The sequence below is a fragment of the Danio rerio genome, chromosome 15 (assembly GCF_049306965.1).
Source record: "Danio rerio strain Tuebingen ecotype United States chromosome 15, GRCz12tu, whole genome shotgun sequence".
NCBI lineage: Eukaryota > Metazoa > Chordata > Actinopteri > Cypriniformes > Danionidae > Danio > Danio rerio.
Window position 1 is genome coordinate 47690001 of NC_133190.1, and position 26117 is coordinate 47716117.

Here is a 26117-nt window from a genome sequence, read left to right on the forward strand (position 1 = left end):
TATAAAAAAAATGAATCACTTTCTGGCCATCGGATATTAAGCATGGACATATATACTGCAATCGTGATTTTCGAAAGCATTAAATCGTTTTGTAAACGTTTATTATTACCATTTCATGAGTCTCCCCATTCAGTTGAATAGAGTGCTTGGATCCGGAAGCCGCTTCGTGTGACGTCACACTTAACAAGCGGATAGCAGACATTGTGAAAAGCTCATGCCCAGCCATTAGACTTTTCTGACAGGGGATTTGAGTGTCATCGAGTGACAGAATTTTGTGGGTTGCTGTTCAGGAGTTATTATTAGGGATTATAGACAGCAAAATTTAGCGTTTTTAATTTTAGCGTTTTTTTTTTTTTTAAGCATGACGGTAAAACGTTGTTATGAATGTGTTAAAACATGTGCTTGCTTGTTGTAAAAACAAATACTAACTTGTGCATCTCCTTACTTCCATGTGCAACTATCCTGCCGTTGTGGCTGGTGTATTCTGGGAAATTTTCTTACCCCTTAGTTTCGAGTGAGGTCCTGAAAAATCTCTGTTCGAAGGGGTATCTAGCCCTTCCCCTAAGCCCTACGCTTTCAAGCTAAAGAGAATTGAGACACCCCTACACCTTCAAGTGAACCTGTAAGGGGAAGGGCTAAGGGGTATAATTGGGATTGGGCCTAAGCTAAAAGCTACATGGCCAAAGTAGCTTAGCTACATTTAAGCTAAATTTGTTCATTTTTAAATTAAAGCAACTTCAATCCAAGTCAGTTCTGTCTTAGTGATCAATAAAACTGCCAACGAAACGCATGCGGCACAATTGTTAAGTGCTTTAGAAATAATTCCTTTTACAGTCATCTTTCATCTTCCATCAAGTTTCTCATGACAGCCCAATGATTGATTTGCGACGTGGCAGTTACTCACCAAAAAGTTAAAAGGAGAAAGAGGAATTCCCCATTCTCGCTATCATGTGGATTTACCTTTATCTGCCAGACACCGGCTTCGCAGCTCTGTGAATGGCAGTCGCGTCACTTAAAGATCAGCGATCGGTAAATGTAGCTTGTGTGGATGCTACTGCGCTACTGGCCTAAAATAATAGCTTTGCTAATGAAAAGCTGTTTGATTTAGAAAGTAGCGACGCTACCGTTACGCTACTGAGAAATGTAGCTGAGCTAGTAGCAACACTAATTGTAGCAATGCTACTGCCCAACACTGACTGCACATTATTTCTGTCCAGTAAAAAGACTTTAGTCTAAGCAAAGTCAGACCTTACCGTCCTAATTAAATCATTCAAGAGTTCACACTTAGCTGATGATTGATTATAAGCAAGTTTGGCATGCTGTCCCGGGAGAGAGCCCTGAGCTCGAAGGTTCTTGAGCCCTGGGCTCCCTCCCGTTTGGAGGAAGAGAGGGGAGCCTCGAGCTCAGGTAGATCTCGACAACTCCCCTTTTTATAATAGCTAAAGATTAAGATTGAAGGCTATTAAAAGATATGCTGCATTATTAGATTACCTGTATTGAAATTTAGATTTAATGATTAACTTGTTGTACATGTTTTTGGAATGTGGGAGGAAACCGGAGAACCCGGGGAAAACCCACGCAAGCACGGGCAGAACATGCAAACTACCCACAGAAACGACCACCGGCATGTTAAGGAACTAGGACCGGTGACGTTCTTGCTGTGAGGCGACAGTGCTAATCACTGAGCCACCGTGCTGCCCTATGGAGGGAAAGGTGAAAAGGTAGGGGTGGAAGGGGGGATTCTTCAAATCGAAGATGACTGTAGTGAGAAAACCCTGGCTCTTTATAGTGGTTAGGAATGGCCTGATTGGTGGATCAAGCATGCTAATGCAGAACCAGCCGTGTTCAATCATAATCACGTACTCCTCTCGAAATTAGTTTATGAATAAACTTCACTTAAACTTTAAGACATGATCACATTTTATTGTGGTAAAATTAATGTAATCTAGAGGCCTTTGCCCTTCATATAAACCACTTCTTACACCAAATGATCAACTAAAAGTCAACTTATTATTGCTGTTCCTAAAACTTGGATCTTGGAAACTATCAATTAATTTAATATTCAGTATTTTTCAGGAAATGAGAATATTAGTGCTTTAAAACTACAGTTTATTGCTGCTTTATGCCTTATTATAATTGCAGAAAACTGTAACAAGTATATTGTAATGATCTACTATCCATAATAACAACATTTTTACTTTTCATGTGTTAATAAGAATTTGCAAGTTATAATATGAAATTAGATCCAGAGTTAAACTCTTTTTGGATATCAATCTTTAAATCAATAGCTGATATTTTTCTTCTAAAAACTGAACCGTGCGTGTCCTTTAGTGGCCCTGTTTGGACTCAATCCTACAAATGCGTGGCTGTCATCTTTGCAGTTAAATGTATTAGCCTTTTGCTCAATAATTACTAATAGAATTATCCTATTGAACTGGGAAAAACCTTCTCCGCCAAACTACTTCATTGGATGTATGACCTGTTGCAGTTCATTCAAATAGAGAAAATAAGATCTACAATTAATGGCAAAACAGAGGATTTCTATACAGCTTGGCAACCTTTTCTGTTGTATTAAAAAAAAATAGCTTTATATATCCCGTCTTGCATATTTAACCCTGTCTGTATCTGTCTTTCTTCTTCTTCTTTTCCCCCCACTTGCTTTTAAATGATACAAAACTTGTCAATAGTGTACTAGGAAAAGATATTATAGTGATATTTTTACAATTAACGGTAATGGCCTCCATGGGTGTCATTTGTTAATTTATTATTATTATTATTATTATTATTATTATTATTATTATTAGCGTATGTGTTTTTTTGTTCCTTTTTTGTTGCTGTTTTTGTTTACTTTATTTTCATCTCAATATGGTTCAGAGTAAGGAATGTGTTTAATTACCACTCAATATTACTCTCCTCAACATTGTGAAAATATTGTGTTGTGTTTTTTTCTTTCCCTCACTTGTAGTACCTCTCTGATTGAAAACTGTCAATAAAAAGAATTAAACTAAAATATGAAATGAAAATGTTGCCAAAATGCAATAAATATTTGTGCAGGCTTCATTTGTGCAAACTATATTTCAGCTCTACAAGAAAAGGCAATACATGTTACCAGAAATGATTCTGAGATCAACAGAAAGATGTTCATATACACACGACAGATCACAAACACTCAACACACCTGCAAACATTTACTTGTTCAGTGTTTACAGTAAGCTGGAATTTTAGAAGCATTAACATCTAAACAAACAGAACAGCACGCACGCACACGCACACACACACACACACACACACAGTATGGCAGAGTTACATGTATACAGTCATGTGATTAATGTACTTGATAATGTACGCGCTGCTGTTTGTGTGTGTTCAGCGGTAATGAACTGTCCCTAAGGTGAATCGGGTGAGCACATGAATTATTCATGAGTCCTTGTTTGATGGCTTTAATATTCACGGCACGTAACTCCTCCTCCTCCCTGCACTCAAGGTCAGTGTATAAAGTGTGCCTATTAATTCTGTCTATTCATCCTGTTGTTTGGTTTAATCTATCTATCTGTCCGTCAGTCTGTCTATTTATCCAGTCCTCCATCCCTCCCTAATTCTATCTATCGGTTCACCCATCCATCCACCAAGTCTATCCATTTATCCATCCATCTCTAAGTCTATTCATTTATCCATCCATCCCTAAGTTTATCTATCCCTCCACCCCTAAATCCACCCATCCATCAGTCCATCCATCCACCCACCCACCCACCAAGTCTATCCATTATCCATTAATCCATCCATCTCTAACTCTATCCATGCATCCATCCATCCATCCATCCATCCAGTCTTCCACCCGTCTATCAGTCTTTTTATTCATCAGCACATCCATCCATCCATCCATCCATCAACTCAATCACCAAATCTATCCATTTATCCCTCCATCCATCCATCCACCCACCAAGTCTATCCATCCATTCCTAAGTCATTCTATCTATCCATACATCCAGTCCTCCATCCATCAATATGTCATCTATTTTGGCCAATTCCATCCATCCATCCATTCGGTCATCCGTTCATTCATCCATCCCTAAGTCTTTCTATCCATTCAAAAATCCGTCCATTCATCCATCCATCCATCCATCCAGTCCTCCATCCTTTAGTCTTTCCGTCCATCAATCAGTCACCCGGTCATCCCTATATTCATTTTTCCATCCCTTTATACATTCATACATTTATCAATCCATCCATCCATCCTACCTAGGCATCTATCTATCCATTGGTTCAATCCTCCATCCATAATTATGTAATCTCTCTATCTAGGCCAAGTCCATCCATCAAGTAAATTTGATTATCCACACATCCCTAAGTCTATCTATCCATCTGTCCAATCCTCCACCCATTAATCTGTCATCTATCTAGGCCAAGTCTGTCCGTCCATCCATCCATCCATCCATCCATCCATCCATCCTAAGCATCTATCTGTCTCACCAAGTCTATCCATTTATCCACCCATCTCTAAATCTATCTTTCCATCTGTTTAATCTTTCCAATTAAACCTAAGCATCTATCTATTTATCTATCCATCCATCTCTCCAATTTTTCATCCATCAATGTCATCTATCTGTCTAGGCCAAGACCATCCATCCATCCATTCATCCATCCGTCTGTCCGTCCATCCATCCATCCATCCATCCATCCATCCATCTGTCCATCCATTTATCAATCCCTAAGTCTATCCACCCATCTCTAAATCTATCTTTCCATCTGTTTAATCTTCCATCCAATAATATGTCATCTATCTAGGCCAAGTCCGCCTATCCATCCCACAATTAAACCTAAGCATCTATCTATCCATCCATCCATCTGTCCAATTTTTCATCCATCAATGTCATCTATCTGTCCAGGCCAAGACCATCCATCCATCCATTCATCCATCCGTCTGTCTGTCCATCCATCCATCAGTCCATCCATCCATCCATCTATCCATCAAGTCTATCCATTAATCCATTAATCCATCCATTCATAAGACTATTCATCCATCCAGTCCTCTATCCAGTAGTCTTTCCATCCATCAGTCCATCACTTAGTTATCCATCCATTTATAACCAAATCCATTCACTCACCCCTAAATCCATCCAGCCATCCATGCCTAAGTCTATCTAACCATCCAACCTAAGCATCTATCTATCCATCTGTCCAATCCTCCATCCATTAATGTCATCAATCTATTTTGGCCAAGTGTATCCATTCATCTGTCTATCCATCCGTCTGTCCATGCGTCTATTCATCCATCCATCCATCCATCCATAAAGTTTATCCATTTATCCATCTATTCCTAAGTCTTCCAGTCCTCTGTCTATTAGTCTTTCCATCTATTAGTCCATCAATCAATCATCCATCCATCCCCAATCCATTCATTCATCCCTAAATCTAACTATCAATCCATCAAGCCTAAGCATCTATCTATCTCTCTGTCCAATCCTTTATCCATCCATCCATCCATCCATCCATACACCCATCTCTAAAACTATCCATCTGTCCAATCCTCCATCCATCAATATGTCATCTATCTAAGCCAAGTCCATCCATCCATCCATCCATCCATCCATCCATCCATCCATCCATCCATCCATCCATCCATCCATCCATTCATCCATCCATCCATCCATCCATCAAACTATGTGTATATATATCTGTTCATCCATTATCGTGTTTTTAGATGAATACAGATGGTAATACCCAGATAATGTGGCTTTATTTCCACCAACAATAACAGCCAACAATAACTACATTATGTTGCAGCAAGTTACTCCAGTAAATCATTGTGAGAGTCCATGAACAGCAGTGAAAATCAGCAAACTACACTGTGCAGTATGTGAAGCAGAGCGCTGTGACCCGGTGTTATCGCAAACGCTCTGCCATGAGCTTCACAGAGCTGGAATTTACAGCACGGCTGCTATTCAGAAATCGCTTTTATCCCAAGCCAAAGCACAAAAGAGCGCAAAAAAACAGGAGAGAAAAGCCCTGATATAATGAGATGAGTCATCTGTGACACCGCGGCCTACATTCCTACGGCTTTACACCAGGAAAACACGGAGAGTTGCTTGAAGACGCGCCGTCGGCTGGCAGCTGTCGAGCGAGACAGGCAAACGTCTCGGGAGACTCATTAGGTCAGATGATCGCTCTGCATGGCTCCATTACATCAGGAAAATATGTGAGTGCTTTACAAGGCCAGGTGCATCCTGAACAAACATGGCTCCTTCGTGGCATTCCCGTCAGAGTTATTAGCCCCCCGCATATTTTTTCCTACAATTTCTGTTTAACAGAGAAAAGTTTTTTTCCAACACATTTCTTAACATAATAGTTTAATAACTCATTTCTAATAACTGATTTCTTTTATCTTTGCTATGATCACAGTATTTAATATTTCACTCGCTAGTTTTTCGCAATTTTGCGATCGTTGAATACAACGCAAAATCAACAAAAATATTTAGCGATCCTGCAAAACTCTTAATTTAAACGCAAAAAAATCTCATAAAACATCAAATTCTAGACCATACAATCAAATTATATTTATTTCAGTTTGCAATTGTTTACGTGACCTAAAGGCGTACGCAGCGCACGTCATGTATTTGAGTGTCTCTCGAAAGATGACGTGTCACCTTCCCACTCATTATCCAAACATCACATGAGAGAGAAGGGAAATTGTTGTGCAGCCTGTGCAGTAAGCAGACGAGGATCAAGCGTCAAGCGCCATAGATATATATACTAGATGTCGCATACGACCCTGAGCATGCGTCAATAGCGCCGCCACATTTGTACAGTGCTCCCAGGACAAATGTCATTCAACCGCACTAGTCAAGACTACAGCCAATGTGAAGATGCTGGACCTTAGTCCTGTGTACGGGTGTAGTAACGAGCAAACAAAGAAAACAAAACACAAAGGTATCACATTTCATAGGTAAGATTTCGTTTTTTACGTTTTTATATGTTATGAATGTTTGTGCTTAACATTTAATGTTATTGACGATAATATTGTCACTTACTGAATTCACCATAAGGCAAAGGAGCACCAACACGCACTAAATACCAGGCTTATGCTAGTTTTGTTGAATAAAATCAGCAACCAATGTAAATAAAATGACAACAAGATGCTGCGGTGCCAGAAACTTGTATTATTGTATTATATAAAAGCTGATTTATACATCTGCACCATGTATGCTATGGCGCAGCCTTCGCGTTGACGCATAGCCCTACACTGTGGCTGTTGGCGTCGCTGACGTGCACCTCTAAAAGAATGTAACTACACCCCGCAACAACGCGTAGCGCAAGCTCCGTGACTGGTCGGCTTGGAAATGCTGACGAGTCTGGGCGGGACCGAGAGCCGCGCGAGCGACGCGAGCCCGATGGAGCGATTGTTTACAAGTGTGGAGTCCCGTCAAGGAGCTCCGGATGGAAAGTTTTGTTTTGTGTTTAACTCATAGTTAAAGTTGTTGCACGTCCGAAGGTTCCTGCCTCAAAATGAGCGAGTTTGAGCCACTTGTACATTCAGGAAGCGTTCAGAAAAAACAAAACACCAGCGAAGAAACTGGACACAGAGAAACATTAACACCTCACTGCCAACTAGTGTTTCAAAAGTGTTAATGCAGGCCAACAGAGACAGCGCGCAGAAGTGTAAATGCACAGCTGCACGCGTTGCATGCGCCGTGGGTTACGCCGGTCACTTGATGCAGAAATATAAACCAGGCTTAAGTGAACGAGTCGTTCATAATGGGGATTCATTCAGAAACAAATCGCGTCAGAGTGAGAAGTGAAAGCAGGAGAGGGGGTGTGTTTCAGGACTCGGATTAGATCAAATTAAACAGGGAGGAAGGATAATACATTACAATGCACACAAACACATACTCCTTGTCTGCAATGCCCGTGCGGTCACATCCATCAATGTGGAAAAGTGATATAAAATTATAATTTTTGTAATTTAAAAAATATTTGCATATTAACAACCAGGAAAAGTCCCGATCATAGATATATATGTCTATATGTGTATATTTCTGGCTCTGGATGGCCACAGTCCTCCACTGCACCTTGGCATCGCATTCATTTCAAAAGAGCGCTACCCTGAACTAAAACGGCGACTCATTGACGCATTGCCTCTAACAGACAACAGCAGGGTATGCGACATCTAATGTATATATTTATGGTCAAGCGCAAGAGATTTACATGTGAATTCAATGCAAAGCTTAGATTAGACATTCTGTGGTGCAAATCGAGTGAATGACATGGCGCAAATTGGGTATTTTGTGTGTTTGACAGGCTTCAGACTGCAAAAGAAAGTGGGAGTAAACATCTAACAAACGGAGCAATGGAACAGACAGAACAGAAAGCAGCTTACAATGATGGAGATTAGTTCAGAGATGACGGCGGCTGGACGTGACCGAATTGAAAGACATTATTTGTGCTTTACATGTATGGCTGCGTCAAATCTATAAACGATTTTGTTTAACTCTTCCCTGTCATTGACGAAAGAAAACACTTCCCCCCTGCCATTGACGAGCTTTTCGGCAATCCATGTTTTAGGTGTATTACGGCAGCGGAGTCCCTAAAGCATGTCCTAAGGGAGGCACATGATGCTCCGGAGAGTGAAATCTGAGATAGGCAAAGTAAGATTGTGGGTAAAAATAAGAGTTATACAACCTTCCTCTATTTTATGTTTATATATATTTTTTTAAATAGAAAATATTCCGCAAATTTCTCGAAATTACCACCACAAAATTTGTCATTTTTATAGCAAAAAATCACAAAATAACAGTGACAAACTACAGGGTCTGATATTTGACTAGACAGTTTTCAAGACACTAGTATTCTGCTTAAAGTGACATTTAATGGCTTAAATAGGTTAATTAGGTTAAAGTGAGGTTAATTAGGCAAATCATTGTATAACAGTGGTTTATTCTGTAGCCAATCCTAAACAAATATAGCTTAAAAGGGCTAATAATATTGACCTTAAAATGATTTTAAAAAAATTAAAAACTGCTTTTATTCTAGCCAAAATAAAACAAATAAGACTTTCTCCAGAAGAAAAAATATTATAGGAAATACTGTGAAAAATTCCTTGCTCTAGTAGACATCATTTGGGAAATATTTGAAAAATTCACAGGAGGGCAAATAACTCTGTCTTCGACTGCATATGAGGATGGTGACGCTCCCATAGACACGGCTAAACAAACTGAAGGACACCTGGAGGAGGTCAAACACATTCCACGACCCTTGGATCAACACATTTCCACTGCGGCCAGAGCTTGTTTACCTGAATGGCGAGTGCTCTGGATACCACAGCTCGCAGATACTGCATCGGGTCTTCAGGGCCTTCCCATTTATTCTGCCAACTCAACGGACACTGAGAGAGAGAGAGAGAGAGAGAGAGAGAGAGAGAGAGAGAGAGAGAGAGAGAATGAAGGCTTTAATAACACACACACACACACATCTGCATCTGAAAAAACACACATATATATATATATATATATATATATATATATATATATATATATATATATATATATATATATATATATATATATATATATATATGCAAGCGTGAGGAAAGTATGTCTCAACGAAATCCCGTTATCACAAGAAAATACATTATATATATAGTTTACTGAAGTAAAGGCTGAAGTATACTGTGTTAATATATATATACTGTATATATATATATATATATATATATATATATATATATATATATATATATATATATATATATATATATATATTTTTTTTTTTTTTTTGCTTGTTAGTTTGATGAGTGTTGATTTCAAATGCAATAAATCTGTTTGTATAAAACTTGTAGTAACGGTGCTCATAATTGGTGGGTGCGACAAAATTTAGGCTGATGTGCCTAAATTTTTAAAGTTAGGAGCACCGGTGCTACCAAGCAAAAAGGTTAATTTCGAGCCCTATATACACACACACACACACACACACACACACACACACACACACACACACACACACACACACACACACACACACACACACACACACACACACACACACACACACACACACACACACACACACACACACACACACACACACACACACACACACACACACACACACACACACACACACATACATACATACAGACATACAATTGAAGTCAGAATTATTATCCCCCATATTTCCCAAATGATGTTTAACAGATTCAGGAATTTTTCACAGTATTTCCTACAGTATAATATTTTTTCTTATGGAAAAAAGTCTTATTTGTTTAATGGGGGTAATTAATGTTGCTTTGTCAAATTTGTTTTTGCTATTTTTGTTTATCTTCACTAATATTCTTTTATTGTTCATTTGAGATTTTGCTGATATGCTTTGTGTTCCCCAGGGGGATTTGGAGAGGTAGATGTCACGTGACGTACATCCTTACATCACCTAGTAAACCCGTGTATAGACACACCAGGTTTAGGAGTGAGCGTTGGCTTTGTATTTTTCGGTTTGGTTCGGTTTAGAGTAGGTAAGTGAGGATTTGTAAACGCTGAATACTTGCTTTCGATTATTTTGTTTTCAGTTAGGTTAAAGTTCCTGGATATAATCATGGTTAAAGTTCCTGGAGGGCCGGTGTCCTGCAGATTTTAGCTCCAACCCTAATTAAACACACCTGAACAAGCTAATCAAGGTCTTACTAGGTATACTTGAAACACCCAGGCAGGTGTGTTAAGGCAAGTTGGAGCTACACCTTGAAGGGACACCGGCCCTCCAGGACCGAGATTGGTGACCCCTGGTTTAAAGGATTATACTGAGGTAGTTTGATTTTTGTTTTGTTATTTTCTTTTCTTTCAGCGCCACTTTGTCCTTTCCCCCCTGCAGGGATTATTGTTTTTGGATTATTTTTTGGTTATAATAAGTTGTATATAATTAATTTACTTTGTTATTTGTTGTTATATTATTCTTCTTTATCATTACTATTTTCTGTTTATCTTTGATTTTTGTATAATAAATCCTCTTTTTGGCAGTATTTTGCCTGATGCATGGTTCTTCTTCTCCCATCTTACACAAAACTGTCACAATATAAATGTTATTTACTTCAATCCCTGGTTTAACTTCAAGAGGTCGTAACAGTCCAAAATAATAATAAAACATTTATTGGTAACACTTTACAATAAGGTTCATTAGTTAATGCATTTACTAACATGAACTAATCATAAACAACATATGTACAGAATTCCTTAATCATAACTGAACATTTACTAATGCATTATTAACATACAAGTCAGTGCTTGTTAAAATTAGTTAATGCACCATGAGTTAACATGAACTAACAATGAACTACTGTATTTTCATTAACTAACATTAACTAACATGAACAAATATAGTAGTAGATGTATTGTTCATTGTTTGTTCATGTTAGTAAATGCATTAATTAATTAATTAATTAATGAAACTTATTGTAAAGTGTGACCCATTTATTTTATCAATAATATTACAACTAATAATAATATCAAGAAAAAAAACTACAAATTTACGCAACTTATTCAGCTTACAAAGGATTAAAAATGCAATTATCCAAATTTCAGTGACCTTGCTTGATCTTATAATGAATAACCAATAAAAAAAACGGCATTAAAACAATATAAAAGGCATTATTTTAAAACCTCAAATAAGAAAAAAGTACTGAATTGATGTTGAGTGTGGTGTTTCATTCTATACAGCACACTACAGCACAGCCTGTCATACTGTACTGCTCAATTAAAGATGAAAAAGACATGAATATTCATCATTCTGCAGGCGTTCGCTTCACTCACCTCTTGGTTCAGGAGTGCAGTTGCCAGTTTGTGAACATCAGCCGTCAGGAGGGACGTGCCTCGAATTACCTTACTGAGCGAGGCTAGCGATTGGTGAATGCTCTGGACCAATCGCACGGCGTTAAACTGCTCCAGCTGGATGAATGAAAAAATAGGAGAGCCGACACTCTCGCTGGGTAAAGTCACCTTCTGATGGATCAACGATGAACCCTGACAACGAGACAAAGGAGCCAATCAGAGCGCAGCAGGAATTAATAACCAATCAGAACTTGGATTTGGCCCTGAAGGACATGTCACAGTGAAATTAATATTATTATTTCACTTCCGTGTAAAAATCTATTATCTCATACTTCAGTTTCTCATCAAATCTTCTGACCAATCAAATGCTTTCTAGTATCTGACAGACCCCGCCCCACTGTTAAAATGGCCAACTTTACAGCAGAAAAAAAAGGGTTTACAGCCTGCTACAAAGAGTGATTTTGGTTCATAAAGCTAATATTACCCTTCATAACAACCGTGCGGTGGTGAATTTTTTAATAACTCATCTGCTTCCTTTATATTAAGTTATATTAAGTCTGCATAATTAAGGGCGTGGCCACTTGAGTGATAGCTTGGTCTTGCTGGTCGCTGCCTCATCACCTCTTTGTCTAATTTGTATGTTTTTAAGCATTTTTTTAGATTGTTAAACGAAATATCAAAACATATTTTTTGAGCTGTTGACAGTCGTATATGTGTCCCACACTGCTAAAAACACAATTAGGACACATATATCTCACTAAAAAGTGAAAATTGGTTGTTTTTGTGTTATTTCGAGCAAATTCGTACTTCTGGTTTGAAATAAATTTTTGAAGCTGCGTCATGAGATCTTAGCGTGTATTCCAGCGTGTAGACTGGATGTCTGTACCTGGGAGTACCGTATAAAGTCTCTGAGTGTGCTGCATTATTTCATGAGTATGACTTGGTTCAAACCAATCACCGCGCTCTATTGTGTATGCGGTGCATTTAATATGCATGCTAGCTTCGAAGACGGTTTGTACCTGAAACCGTCTTCAGACGGCAGAGACGCCACGTTGTGTTGCCAAAAAAAGTGGGAAAAGAGTAGGAATTGTTTGGAGATACAAGTCGTCAGTGTTGCTTTTATAATGTGCTGCAATGAAGGATTAGTTTTCATTTTCCCTCTATGAGAGCACAGCTAGACTCATGTGTGGATCCGTGCAAGCGACACGCAGCAGAAATACGTTTGCCCGGAGCATTTTTTTACCCAAGAGCTTTTCGCATCTGGAAATGGTGAAATCCGGATTTGCTGTTCATCTCCTTTAAAAAAAAAGACGCAGCTATAGTATGTGTTATTGTTCTGTCTCTAGAGATTTGGTAAGTGTGTGCGATCAGCGCCCTTTCTTTGTTCATTCAGATGGCAAAGTTATAGATCGTCTAGTCAGCTGTACTCTTTCAGTGTTTAAAGACAGACCTTAGTCAAAATGATTTCTAAGTTATTTAGTTTACATTAATATCATTACAATATTATAAAATGAAAGATCTGCTGTAAATGCTGCTCTCCCGAGTGTAAACACGTGAACACTGTAAGCAAACTAATACGGACCGTCGTGTTTAATTTTCGCCGCATTTTGTGACAGGATAGTCTACAAACACGGCTTTCTGACCTACCAAGTGAATCTGCGTTACTGAGAAATGCAGAGGTTTTTTCTCTTATATGACGTGCGGTATCAAACATTTCACCCTTATTAAACACAGTCACTGTCTTTCTCCTCTGCGTCTGTGTGTTTGTTTTTCCTCAGTGAAAATCAGCACATGCCCAAATGGAAACTCCCATTTTTATTCAAATCCTTCCCCTTTTTCCTCCCCCGACACTCCCACGTAAACAGAGCTAGACACACCCACTTTCCTGACTTTTTTCAAACTAGAGGTGTTTGCTAAACCAGGGGGTTTCATGGCCCTTTAAAGTCTCTATTATATCCAGGGTTTTTACACTTTTTCCAACTTTAAATTCCAGCACTTTTCAAGCAAGTTGCATTTTTCTGCTTTTTTAGCATGGTAAATTGCATTGCTATATGCTATATTTACCTTTTCAAATCTAAACCCATTGTGCTATTTATAAAAAAACACAGTATAACATTTCAACTTAAATTGTTGAATACTTTGGAGCAAAAAATTTTTGGGATAGTTAACCTACTGTAAATATGCTAAAAAATAAATAAATAAAAAAAGTTTAGTTATTGGATAAAGTTTGGTCTCTTACCTAAAGCTGATATCTCAAAAATTAGCTTACAATCAGAGTTTGTTTTTATGACGTCGTTTATTATGTTTCCTGTGCACTGCGATTCAAAAGTTATGTAACAACAACTTAAATCCCTAATGTAGAATAGAATATTCCTGCTGCAAATTAATAAACTGTTCCATTGTCAACTGTTTTGAAAATCACCAAATATGAAAAACCATAGTTTGTAAGCTTTTATCAATATTACTTTTTAATTTTTTTAAATTTACAGGCATTGCAGGCTTTGTCTACTGCAGCAAGTTGACACTGTTTTAAACTATTTCTGAGCGCTGCTTTTGGCGTTTTTTGGTGCAAATATGCATTCTGCAATTTCAAATTAAAGCAGGTTCAAGCACTTAGTCCAAAATCCAAGCACATTTCTAACCTTGAAAACACTAAAGTAAAAATCAAGTATTTTTCCAGGATTTCCAGCACCCGTACAAACCCTGTATATCAGTGTTTCTCAACTGGTGGGAAGATTTTCAGTGGGTCGCGGAGTGTGTGATAAAAAAAAAACAACAAAAGTTTAATATTTAACTTATTTTGCTTATATCGGACTTTTATTTTGAAATGCGCATGTGACAACCGTACCATTAGGGCAGGGCTGCTCAATCCTGTTCTACCCTCCTGCAGATTTCAGTTGCTACCCATATCAAACACACCTGAACCAATTAATTAGGACCTGAACACCACTTGATAATTACCGGCAGGTGTGTTTGATATGGGTAGCAACTGAAATCTGCAGGAGGGTAGATCTCCAGGAACAGGATTGAGCACCCCTGCATTAGGGTATATGCTGAAGCATGCTAATGGGGCTTTTAATTTGCCAGTAACCTGGGTTAAGCACTTTCAGCGAACTGTATGCAATGCAAAAACCGGCGCGTTTAAGGTCTGTTTTCTTTAAAAATCAGCGATTTCCACTGGCTGAGTGATATCCGATATAAAGTGGGTCTCAGACTGTACAAGAAGCACTGCATTACATTACATTTCCCCCGCCATGTCTTTATAATGAGAGTATTTATTTTACCACAGTATATTCAATGGAGCTTCTGCCGATTCTGACGGGCGCGTGCGAGTAAAAGGCGCTTTGTCTCGTTTTACGCTTGAGCAACTAAATGAATGCCAAAGTTTATTTAAAGGTTCAGGACACCCTGGAGAACTTTTTTTTTTATATGAACAGATGTGTGTGTGTTGAGCATCAGTTAAGACAATATTAGCACCTGTCAGCTTTAATTGTGGGGAAAACTGGATAATTTTGAGCTTTTGTCAGCTAATTTCAGCTTCTGGGTTTAAAAGGATTTTTGGGGCGGGATCAAAATCGGCGACGCAGCGCAGTACTGCAAGTGCAATGATGACGCGTCGGTTTCTCATTATTATTCATAGCGGAGTTTTCTTAACCTATGAGAAGAGCCGGCTGCTTAATTATTCATGAGAGCACGTGCTTTCCGAAGGCGAGACAGACCTGCCAGTTTCAAGCAAGCTGTGAGACGCGGAGTGACGGACCCACGGCACGCAGTAGCCGTTTATGAAGACTCGTATGTGTTTGTTTCCATGATCCATGGGGTTTGTTGCATGTTTTTAACCCGCGATCTTGTCAGGGCCGATCATACAGCAAGGCTGTGTGTGTGCTGCTAGCATTTTTGTCGGGAGAGCAGCACGAGAATTAGAGAATGGCGGACGCTGTCTTTTATCAGGAGTTCGTTCACATTCAGACACATCGCCGTGCTGCTGTGTTTGCCAGATTACCAGCAGGGCTAATGGTTAAAATAGGCAGGTCTGCATTCAGATCTATAATAGACCCGGGGATCGAGGGAGAATCCTCATTTATAGTGTTTACATGAACACACTTATCTTTATAATGATATAAATTATGGTTATGTGTATATAAAATTACGAATAACAAATGTAGCAGGGCATATTAACTTAGTGAACCATAAACTCTTGCGTCTCCTCACGGTTTGTGTCTCATTTTGTGAGCTAACTGTCAAACGCAGTTGTTCTCTCCCCTGCTGGCCACGCCCACTCCTGCCCGATGCTCGCGGAGCTCCACGCCCATTAATCGTGCATCTTTTGAAAAAATTCTGAAGTAGACTTTAACCGAAAGTGGGGGGGTGTCATGGCCCTTTAACTGAATGTGTTTTAATGACATCCCAGTTGCAAGCGAAAACCTGTGGACTATTTTCTAAGATGACTCCAATAGCTGAGGGCATCACAAAAGTGCCTAACATATATATATGTTCAAAACAAGTACAAGTAGGCCTAAATTACTCTGCTCACCGTGTGGCAAAGGCCAAGAAAGCCCACACAAAAGCAGAACGGCAAATAACTGGTGATTTTTATAAAATGGTTATGATTATTTTAATAATTTTACTTCAGTTTGCTGGTTTCTGTTCAGTTCAACCAGATCAGTGTTAATGTTTTTTAAACAGTTCAGTTTAGTTAATAGCCCCTTTCACACATACAGACCTTTCCGGAAAGGTTGTATGTGTGAACAGGCCCTTTTTGAAAATACCGGTAAATTCGTTCTGGCTATTTTCCGGAAAGAGAAGTTGTAACATTACCGGCAATTTGCCGGAATGCTCCGCTGTGTGAATGCAGAAGGAAGATTCCCGTAATAAGCGCGTGCACGTCTAGAACGTGCTGACGTGAGACGTCTGCTTTAGCCAATCACAACAGTCAGACGCATTTACGTCCGCGCGGTTTGTGAGGATAAAAACCTTTGAATATTTTTCCAGACACATTTAGCTGCTAGAAGATAGTCAGATCACGTTTATATGTTCTTCTTAATGCCAACTGTGTAAATAATCATCGATGAGATGCTTATGATAAGCCGTTGTTTGTTTACCTTCAAGCTTTGCGTGTGCCTGTGAAACAGCCTGTGAGCGCCTGCACACGCACATATTATGAACATCTCGACATGCGAAAGTGATCCAGCGAAAGTTGTTCACAATATTGATCATCCACAGAGTTTGTAATTTAGTCAAATGTTTAAAAATACAAGCGCAGCCGTTTAAAGCTCATTTGTGGTGAATGATGTCAGAATTTACCGGTATTTTGGAATGGATGTGTGAATGCTCTTTTCCGGAAAATTTCCGTAACGTCCTCGCCTGTGTGAACAGCGCTTTTTTGAATATACCGGTAAAGTCGTTCCGGAAATTTTCCAGATATATACCGGTATCATTGTGTGAAAGGGGCTATTGGTAACTTAACTTTTCCTTACCCTAACCACTGTTTACAGTATTTGACATTGTTACTCTGTAATATTTCTATAATTTGATACATTTTGTTAAATGACAGCAGTAAAATATTGTTTATTTGTAAGTCTTGTTAATTTTCTTATAATTTATCTGTCATTAGTTGTGTATGTTAACAATTAAATACAAATGAATTATAATTCCTAAAATTATATTAGAATTCCTAAAAATTTGGGTCGCGGCTTGATGACCATGTGAAAATGTGGGTCCCATGGCTATACCAGCTGAGAACCACTGCTGTATATCATTTGTAGGGTTTTATATGAGTAGAAGAAGCTAAACAAAATCTCTTTTGGGACTTTTTGCTTGCTGCAACTGATTGTGGAAATGTCTGTAGAGCATCATGGGAAATGTAGTGCGATTCTAAAATGCTGTTTCCCTATGGGGATAATTAATGCTTTGTTTTTTTATTTATGGAACTCGACTGTTGTTATTGTACACAAAACACAGTCTGAAATTGTCTGTATCCAGGGAAATGAAAGTGTTTTCCCAGGATGCTACTGTTTTTTATTACTGCAGCGGCAACTTCTCAGCTCAGATTGTGTTATGAATCTGTCACTACGAGCTGTTATTGAAGGATGAGCAATTAAAACTATAATAGCACTGACAGAAACTCTACTGAATCATGCTGCTGTCTATTTCACAAGTGAGGGGGTCATTTATATAAAGAGGAAAAGTATTATAAAGCTTTATTTATTCCCTCATTCAGTCAAATTAATTCTGTTTATATACAGTTGAAGTCAGAATTATTAGCCCCCCTAACTTATTAGATTGCTTGTTTATTTTTTCCCCAATTTCTATTTAATGTAGAGCAGATTTCTTCAACCCATTTCTAAACATAATAGTTTTAATAACTCATCTCTAATAACTGATTTATTTTATCTTTGTCATGATGACAGTAAATAATATTTTACTAGATATTTTTCAAGACACTTCTATACAGCTTAAAGTGACATTTAAAGGCTTAACTAGGTTAATTACGGTAGCTTGGCGTGTTCGGGTAATTAGGCAAGTTATTCTATAACAATGGTTTGTTCTGTAGACTATCAAGAAAAAATATAGCTTAAAAGGGCTAATAATTTTGTCACTAAAATGGTGTTTAAAAAAATGTAAAACTGCTTTTATTGTAGCCGAAATAAAACAAGTAAGACTTTCTCCAGAAGAAAAAATATTATCAGACATACTGTGAAAATTCCCTTGCTCTGTTCAACATCATTTAGAAAATATTTTAAAAAGAAGAAAAAATTTCGAAGGGGGCTAATAATTCTGATTTCAACTGTATATATATCTTTTAGCACCGCTAATAAAAGACACCCACTGTCAAGTATCATAAAAACAGTAGCTTATCCCGTATGTCAAAAACATCTTGCCAGGCATATATAGAACATGATTGATTTGATGATGTATTAAGAGGTGGCACGATGGCTCAGTGGTTAGCACTGTTGCCTCACAGCAAGAAGGTCACTGGTTCGAGCCTTGGCTGGGTCAGTTGGCATTTCTGAGTGGAGTTTGCATGTTAAAATAGTGGATTAAGACAAAGAGTAAAAAATAATTTTGAAAATGTTTTAATTTATATTTAATTAGGAATATTTAATAGTTTTTATATTATATTTGATTGCATGTTTTGCATGTAATACTTCTATTTTAGTTGCATTTTAATGAGCCAAAATAGACTGGTAGGAGATGAAAGTGTTATTACATTGTTTTTGGATAAATAAAAAAATCACTGCACAAATATATCAATATATATATATATATATATAGATCCAATATATACATCAAATTCAATTAAAACCTTGCGTGTGACGTTTTGGTACCTGGTTGAGCCGTTTCCACAGGTTGAGCACAGGTGAGAGCGCACTAGACCAGATCTCTCTGTCGAACTTAGATCCTGCTGCGACAGGCCTGCTCAGAATCCTCAGCTGAGAGATCACCTGCACACACACACACACACACACACAGATATTCTCACTGTGCAACGATGCTCCATCTCTCTGTGATTGTGGAAACGCTGCAGTGGGCGATTCTTACTCATGATAAATTGGTCTCATTACAAAAGCTTACAACAAACAAACACACACACACACACACACACACACACACACACACACACACACACACACACACACACACACACACACACACACACACACAGACACAGACACAGACACAGACACACACACAGACACACACACAAACACAGTCTCTACAGCAGTGTGTGTGTGTGTGGCTAACATCAGTCTAAACCTGACAGTGACAAATAGGAGTGCGATGTAACATCTGAACTCAAAGAGAATGTGTGTGTGTGTGTGTGTGTGTGTGTGTGTGTGTGTGTGTGTGTGAGCGACATTGAGCTGAATGAGGGTGATTTGCATATTTCATTCAGTAAAACAGGATGTTCAGGCAGACATGCTAAAATCCTTAGCAGCCACATAGCAATGCCCTGGCAACCACCATCATTATACCTTATATTTGCATGCTGGACTTTGATTGGGTGTCTTTCTAGTGTGTTTTTGCATAATCAGCAGCATCTAAAAAGGTCATGGACTGAGAAATCTACTTTTACTTACTAAGATCATCGTACAGAAGGTTATCTTGTACATTTCAGAGGGGAAATCTTATTTATTATTGAAATAAATGTTTGTTTTGACAGCAGGCCCAGAAAACAGCAGATCCTGGAATGTGTCAATCTATGATGTCATATGTAGGATATACCCCGCCCCCACTGAAGAATATCAATGGCAAATTCTGGAGCTCCACCCACTAATTTGCACAAGACATGGTGGGAGAATGAATCAAAATCTATTAGACTACTATACATCATTTTATTTAGTAACTAATGATAAGATCATTAAAGGGGTGTTCCAGAGTGTATTTTTAAAGCTTGGTTGTGTTTATAAGATGCAAAGCAATGTGTGTTTATGCTGTACTGGTAGAAAATCAGTGTAATACAGTGTAAAACGTCTGCAGCGAAGAATAAATTATTAAATTAAACTATAAACTACGTTTAATCACACATTAGATGTTTAATTCCCCAATTTAAAAATAAATAAATACATAAATAAAAAAATTGTTATAAATGTCCATACAATCATATGTTGGAAAGTAAACTAAAATGTTTTGTGTGTAAGGTTTTGGGTGTGAAAGTAAAAGTCCTCCAGGAGAAATGTGGAGAGATGCATGCATGTGTGAATGTAGTTTGTCTGTCAGCTCATTATATTCTCCACCCCACAGGAAAGTACAACAATCACACACACCTTTGATGTGGAGGAATGTCCTGCTCAGCACAATGTTCTCAAAACACCTCTGACCCCTCCTGACCTCCTTCACTTACACACACGTACATGCACAGACACACAGACACACGCACACGCACACACACACACACACACACACTTGTGCATGTACTCACACACAAACTCACCCAAACTCAAATACATGTGCGCATGTACACACACAAACTCTTTGACACACACACACACACAAACGCAAACTCACTCGTTTAGATACACGCACACAAACTCAAACACACACATGCAAACTCACACACACATGCACCCACACACATACAAACTCAAACACACATGTGCACACACAAACTAATTGACACACACACACAAACGCAAACTCACTCGTTTAGATACACACACACAAACTCAAACACACACATGCAAACTCACACACACATGCACCCACACACATACAAACTCAAACACACATGTGCACACACAAACTCATTGACACACACACACACACAAACGCAAACTCACTCGTTTAGATACACACACACAAACTCAAACACACACATGCAAACTCACACACACATGCACCCACACACATACAAACTCAAACACACATCTGCACACACAAACTCATTGACACACACACACACACAAACGCAAACTCACTCGTTTAGATACACACACACAAACTCAAACACACACATGCAAACTCACACACACATGCACCCACACACATACAAACTCAAACACACATGTGCACACACAAACTCATTGACACACACACACACAAACGCAAACTCACTCGTTTAGATACACACATACAAACTCAAACACACACATGCAAACTCACACACACATGCACCCACACACATACAAACTCAAACACACATGTGCACACACAAACTCATTGACACACACACACACAAACGCAAACTCACTCGTTTAGATACACACACACAAACTCAAACACACACATGCAAACTCACACACAGATGCACCCACACACATACAAACTCAAACACACATGCGCACACACAAACTCACATTCACATACAAACATTCACAAAGTCATTTAAACACACACATATGCAAACTCACACAAATAAACACATACAAACTCGCACACACACACACACTCTCAAACAAACAAACTTACTCAAAGACACTCACAATGCATGCACACACAAACTCACACTCATGTACACACACACACAGACACTTACATGTACGCGCACACACACACACACACACACATGTACACACACACAAACACTTATATGTATGCGCACACACACAAACTCACACACATGATCATGTACACACACACAAACACTTACATGTACGCGCACACACACAAACTCACACACATGTACACACGCACAAACTCACTCACAGACATTTACATGTACGCGCATACACACAAACACACACACACACACACACACACACACACACACGCACACACACAAACACACACCTGAGAACTGATGATCCTCTGTGAAGAGCGCTCGATGTTTGCAGGCAGGCCGAAGAAACTGGGTCTGTCGTCCTCGGGAAGAGCGTCCACCACCACACGATAATCCTGCACACACACAAACCACCGCACAATGCATTATGGGTAATATCAGTAATTCATCATTCATCATATCGTTATGGTGTGGTATTTTTTAGGGATGTACTGACATGAAAATTCTGTCCTGAAAATTTTGAATGCACTTTGACATTCTCCAATTGTTTATGTCATCAGAGGGGGAAAGCCCCGCCCACTAGTGACCATCTCTCCCTCATTACATAAACAGCCCTGAGAAGCAGCTGCCTGCTGTTAGTTTTGCATCTGCCACTATGCTGACACATAGGCATCTGTAGCTCCGCCCTCTATTAAAAAGAGCACAATCAAATTTGCATTTAAAGCGACAGTCACCATAACAGCACAGTCAGGATCAAAGCCTAAAAGGGTCAGTTTCAGAGAGATATATATCATTATTTGTGTGCTATTCTGAGCTGAATCTTCACACTTTAGGGAGATTAGAGACTTCTTGTAAAAGTGGACATAATAGATCTCCTTTAAATTGTGTGAGATGGATTGTTCCTTGCTCTAAGTGTTTTATCGTTTAAAAAAATTGTTCTAAAGGTGATTCCAACAATGTATTTACTCAACAACTTTATAGTTCATTGATATATAGGTACTGTGCAAAAGTACTAAGCACTAAGCCAGCTTTGTTGGTCTAATGCCTAGTTCAGACTGCGTGATTTTAGCCCTGATTTTGGCTCGCCGACAGGTTTTGAGAAATCACCGACAAATGCCTGAAATCACAGGCAAATCGCTGCTCGTGCACGTGAGTGACAATCACACAGTATGAACGATCAAAGATGCGATCTGAGAGAATCGCTGATGAGTCGCCGATGCCTGTGAGATATTTGGCGTGCTGAATATCTGGAGCTGTCGGCGATTCAAATCATGCCGTGTGAATTGAGTTTTGACTGAAAATAACATCAGCCATCGCCTACAGCCAATGAGAGAGCAGCTTTCACTTGTGTGTGTGTGTATACCTGCTGCAGGCCAGCGGGAGGCTGGGGGGGGGAGTTAAAAGCGCTCTTTTTTGGTTTATTTGAACCCACGAAATGGAGGAAAACTAGTGGAGGTTTGACAGGACTCAGGAGCAACTGTGTCTGTTTGACGTTTCATACAGAAAGAAATTAGTTTATTATCAACTTAAGTTGAGGAGAAAAGGCTAATTCCCTTTAAACCCAGGTGAGCAAACATGTACATGTTCTACACCATTAAAGGCTTCTTTCTCATTATGTAGTTAATAACAAAAGATATACGACGTGTTTTTGGCTGTGAGACGTAGTTTGGATAAAGTTGTCGGCGATTCTCCCTATAGTAAAGTCATGCAATGTGAATGTCCATGTCGCCGATCCATCTTGCAGTGCAAACAAAGCAGCGACGAAACGCTAGCCCAGATAGTCATGCAGTGTGAAAACATCTGACACACGACTAGTTTGAAAATCATGCAGTCTGAACTCGGCATAAGACGTTGGCACAATTTATAATCAATCAGTCTCTTTATTTAAAACAAACAGAAAATATAGGGAATCAACAACAACAACAGCCCTACACTTCCTCTTCAAGCAAAAGTCTATGTTTAACGTGGCTTCCATTGCCAACTGTTTTGTTCTAATTGTCCTGACATTGTCTGAAATGATGTGCTGTGTAATGACATCAGGCTTTCTTTAGCACTTTCCAGAAATCTTCTTAAGGTTTAGAGTGCTAATCTTTCTTTTTCTGTCTAGGCGATCTTATACAGACTCTATAATATTCAGGTATGGACTCTGTGGAGGCCATTTCATGACTGTCCAGCAATTAACAGCAATTTTCCGGAAAGGTCTGTATGTGTGAACAGGCCCTTTATGAAAATACCAATAAATTACTTCTGGAAAGAGAAGTTGTAAGATTAGCGGTAATTTGCCGGAATGCTGCTCTGTGTAAACGCAGAAGGAAAATCGCCTGAAAGAGCGTATTCACATCTAGAACGCGCTGACGTGAGACGTTTACTCCAGCCAATCAGAACAGTCAGACGCATTCACATCTGCACCATTTATGAAAATAAAAGCCTCTGAATATCTGTCCAGACGTTTCTGTGATCCTTCTTAATGCCAGCTGTGGACAAATTATCGATAAGATGCTCATGATAAAGAGCTGTTTGTTTACCTTCAAGCTCTGCTTCAGTTGCTTGACACGCGTGCACGTGAAGGAGTGACAGCGCACACACACATATTATGTACATCTCGACATGTGAAAGTGTTCCTCCATTTATTTTCATCGAAGTTCACCACACTTATCCAGCCACAGAATTTGTAATGTAGTCAAATGTGTAAACATCTGCCTTTGGATGTCTCTTGGACATGCTAAAACTTTGAATAAAAGTGAAACCATTTCCATTTAGTCATTTAGCAGACGCTTTTATCCAAAGCGACTTACAAATGAGGACAAGGAAGCAATTGACACAACTATAAGAGCAACAAAGAATAAGTGCTAAAGTGTAAGAAGCAAAAACATTAGTAATTTTTTTTGTAGTACAGTTAGTGGTGGAGCCAGAGAGTCAATTGCAGATTAGGAAGGGAAGTGGAGACTAAATAGTTGAGTTTTTAGTCGTTTCTTGAAGACAGCGAGTGACTCTGCCGTTCTGATGCAGTTAGGGAGTTCTTTCCACCAACTGGGCAGATTGAATGTGAGAGTTCTGGAAAGTGATTTCTTCCCTCTTTGGGATGGAACCACAAGGCGACGTTCATTCACAGAACGCAAGTTTCTGAAGGGCACATAGATCTGCAGAAGTGAGAGCAGATAAGAAGGAGCTAAGCCAGAAGTCGCTTTGTAAGCAAACATCAGAGCTTTGAATTTGAAGCGAACAGCAACTGGCAGCCAGTGCAAACGGATGAGCAGCGGAGTGACATGTGCTCTTTTAGGATCATTAAAGACCACTCGTGCTGCTGCGTTCTGGAGCAGCTGAAGAGGCTTGATAGAGTTAGCTGGAAGCCCGGCTAGTAGAGAGTTGCAATAGTCCAGTCTGGAGAGAACAAGAGCTTGAACAAGGAGTTGAGCTGCATGTTCAGATAGGAAGTGTCGGACCTTACTGATGTTATAGAGTGTGAATCTGCAAGATCAAACAGTTCAAGAAATGTGGTCAGAGAAGTTTAGTTGGTCATCAATCGGTACTCCAAGACTTTTCATCATTTTGGATGCAGTAATGGTTGCCCCATCCATCTGGATTGAAAAGTTATGATGTAGAGTCGGGTTGGCAGAAACTTCGGTCCCACTTTATATTAAGTGTCCTTAACTACTATGTACTTACATCAAAAAATAAATACAATGTACTTACTGTGTTTATAATGTATTTGAGAACACTTGTGGTGCTCTTGAGTTGGGATAGAGGTTGGGTTATGGACTGGTTTGGTGGTATGGGTAGGTTTGAGGGTGGGTTAAGGTGTAAGGGATGGTCAACAATGTATTTACAAATGTAATTACAAAAGTTACTTACAGATGTAATTACATACATGTATTAAATCAAACATAAGTACACAGTAAATACATGTATTTACACAATAAGTACATTGTAACAAACTATTAAACATTAGTTAAGGCCACTTAATATGAAGTGGAACCGAAACTTCAAGCATTTCCGTGAGGTTAAGTTGAAGATGATGATGAAACCATCAGCAAAAGCCTGACCCCTTCTATGTTTACAAAAAGCGCAGCCATTTAGAGCTCATTTCTGGTTAATGATGTGAGAATTTACCAGTGTTGTGGAATGGATGTGTGAATGGTCTTTTCCGGAAAAATTCCGTAACGTCCTTGCCTGTGTGTACAGTGCTGTTTTGAACTTACCGGTAAAGTCATTCCGGTAATATTTACCAGTATCAATGTTTGAAAGGAGCTAATGTTTCATCAGATGTTTCCTTTCTTAAAAATAGTATTTCACTGCAATTAGCGGATCATTATCAAGCTGAAAATGAAAACTACTACCACTTAAGTCCTTTCCAGACAGAATGACACAAT

At 38.9% G+C, this 26117-nt stretch overlaps 1 protein-coding gene across 2 annotated transcripts in view; it reads right to left on the bottom strand.

Annotated features, from left to right (window-relative positions):
• Positions 1-26117, bottom strand: part of dync2h1 (dynein cytoplasmic 2 heavy chain 1) — a 245918-nt gene that overhangs the window by 7315 nt on the left and 212486 nt on the right. For both annotated transcript variants that reach the window (NM_001423300.1, NM_001423299.1), the window contains 4 exons: positions 22038-22142; positions 19136-19252; positions 11790-11999; positions 9290-9379 (listed from right to left, as the gene is read on the bottom strand). In NM_001423300.1, coding sequence (NP_001410229.1) covers positions 9290-9379; positions 11790-11999; positions 19136-19252; positions 22038-22142 — 522 coding nt within the window. The remainder of the gene's footprint in view (positions 1-9289; positions 9380-11789; positions 12000-19135; positions 19253-22037; positions 22143-26117) is intronic.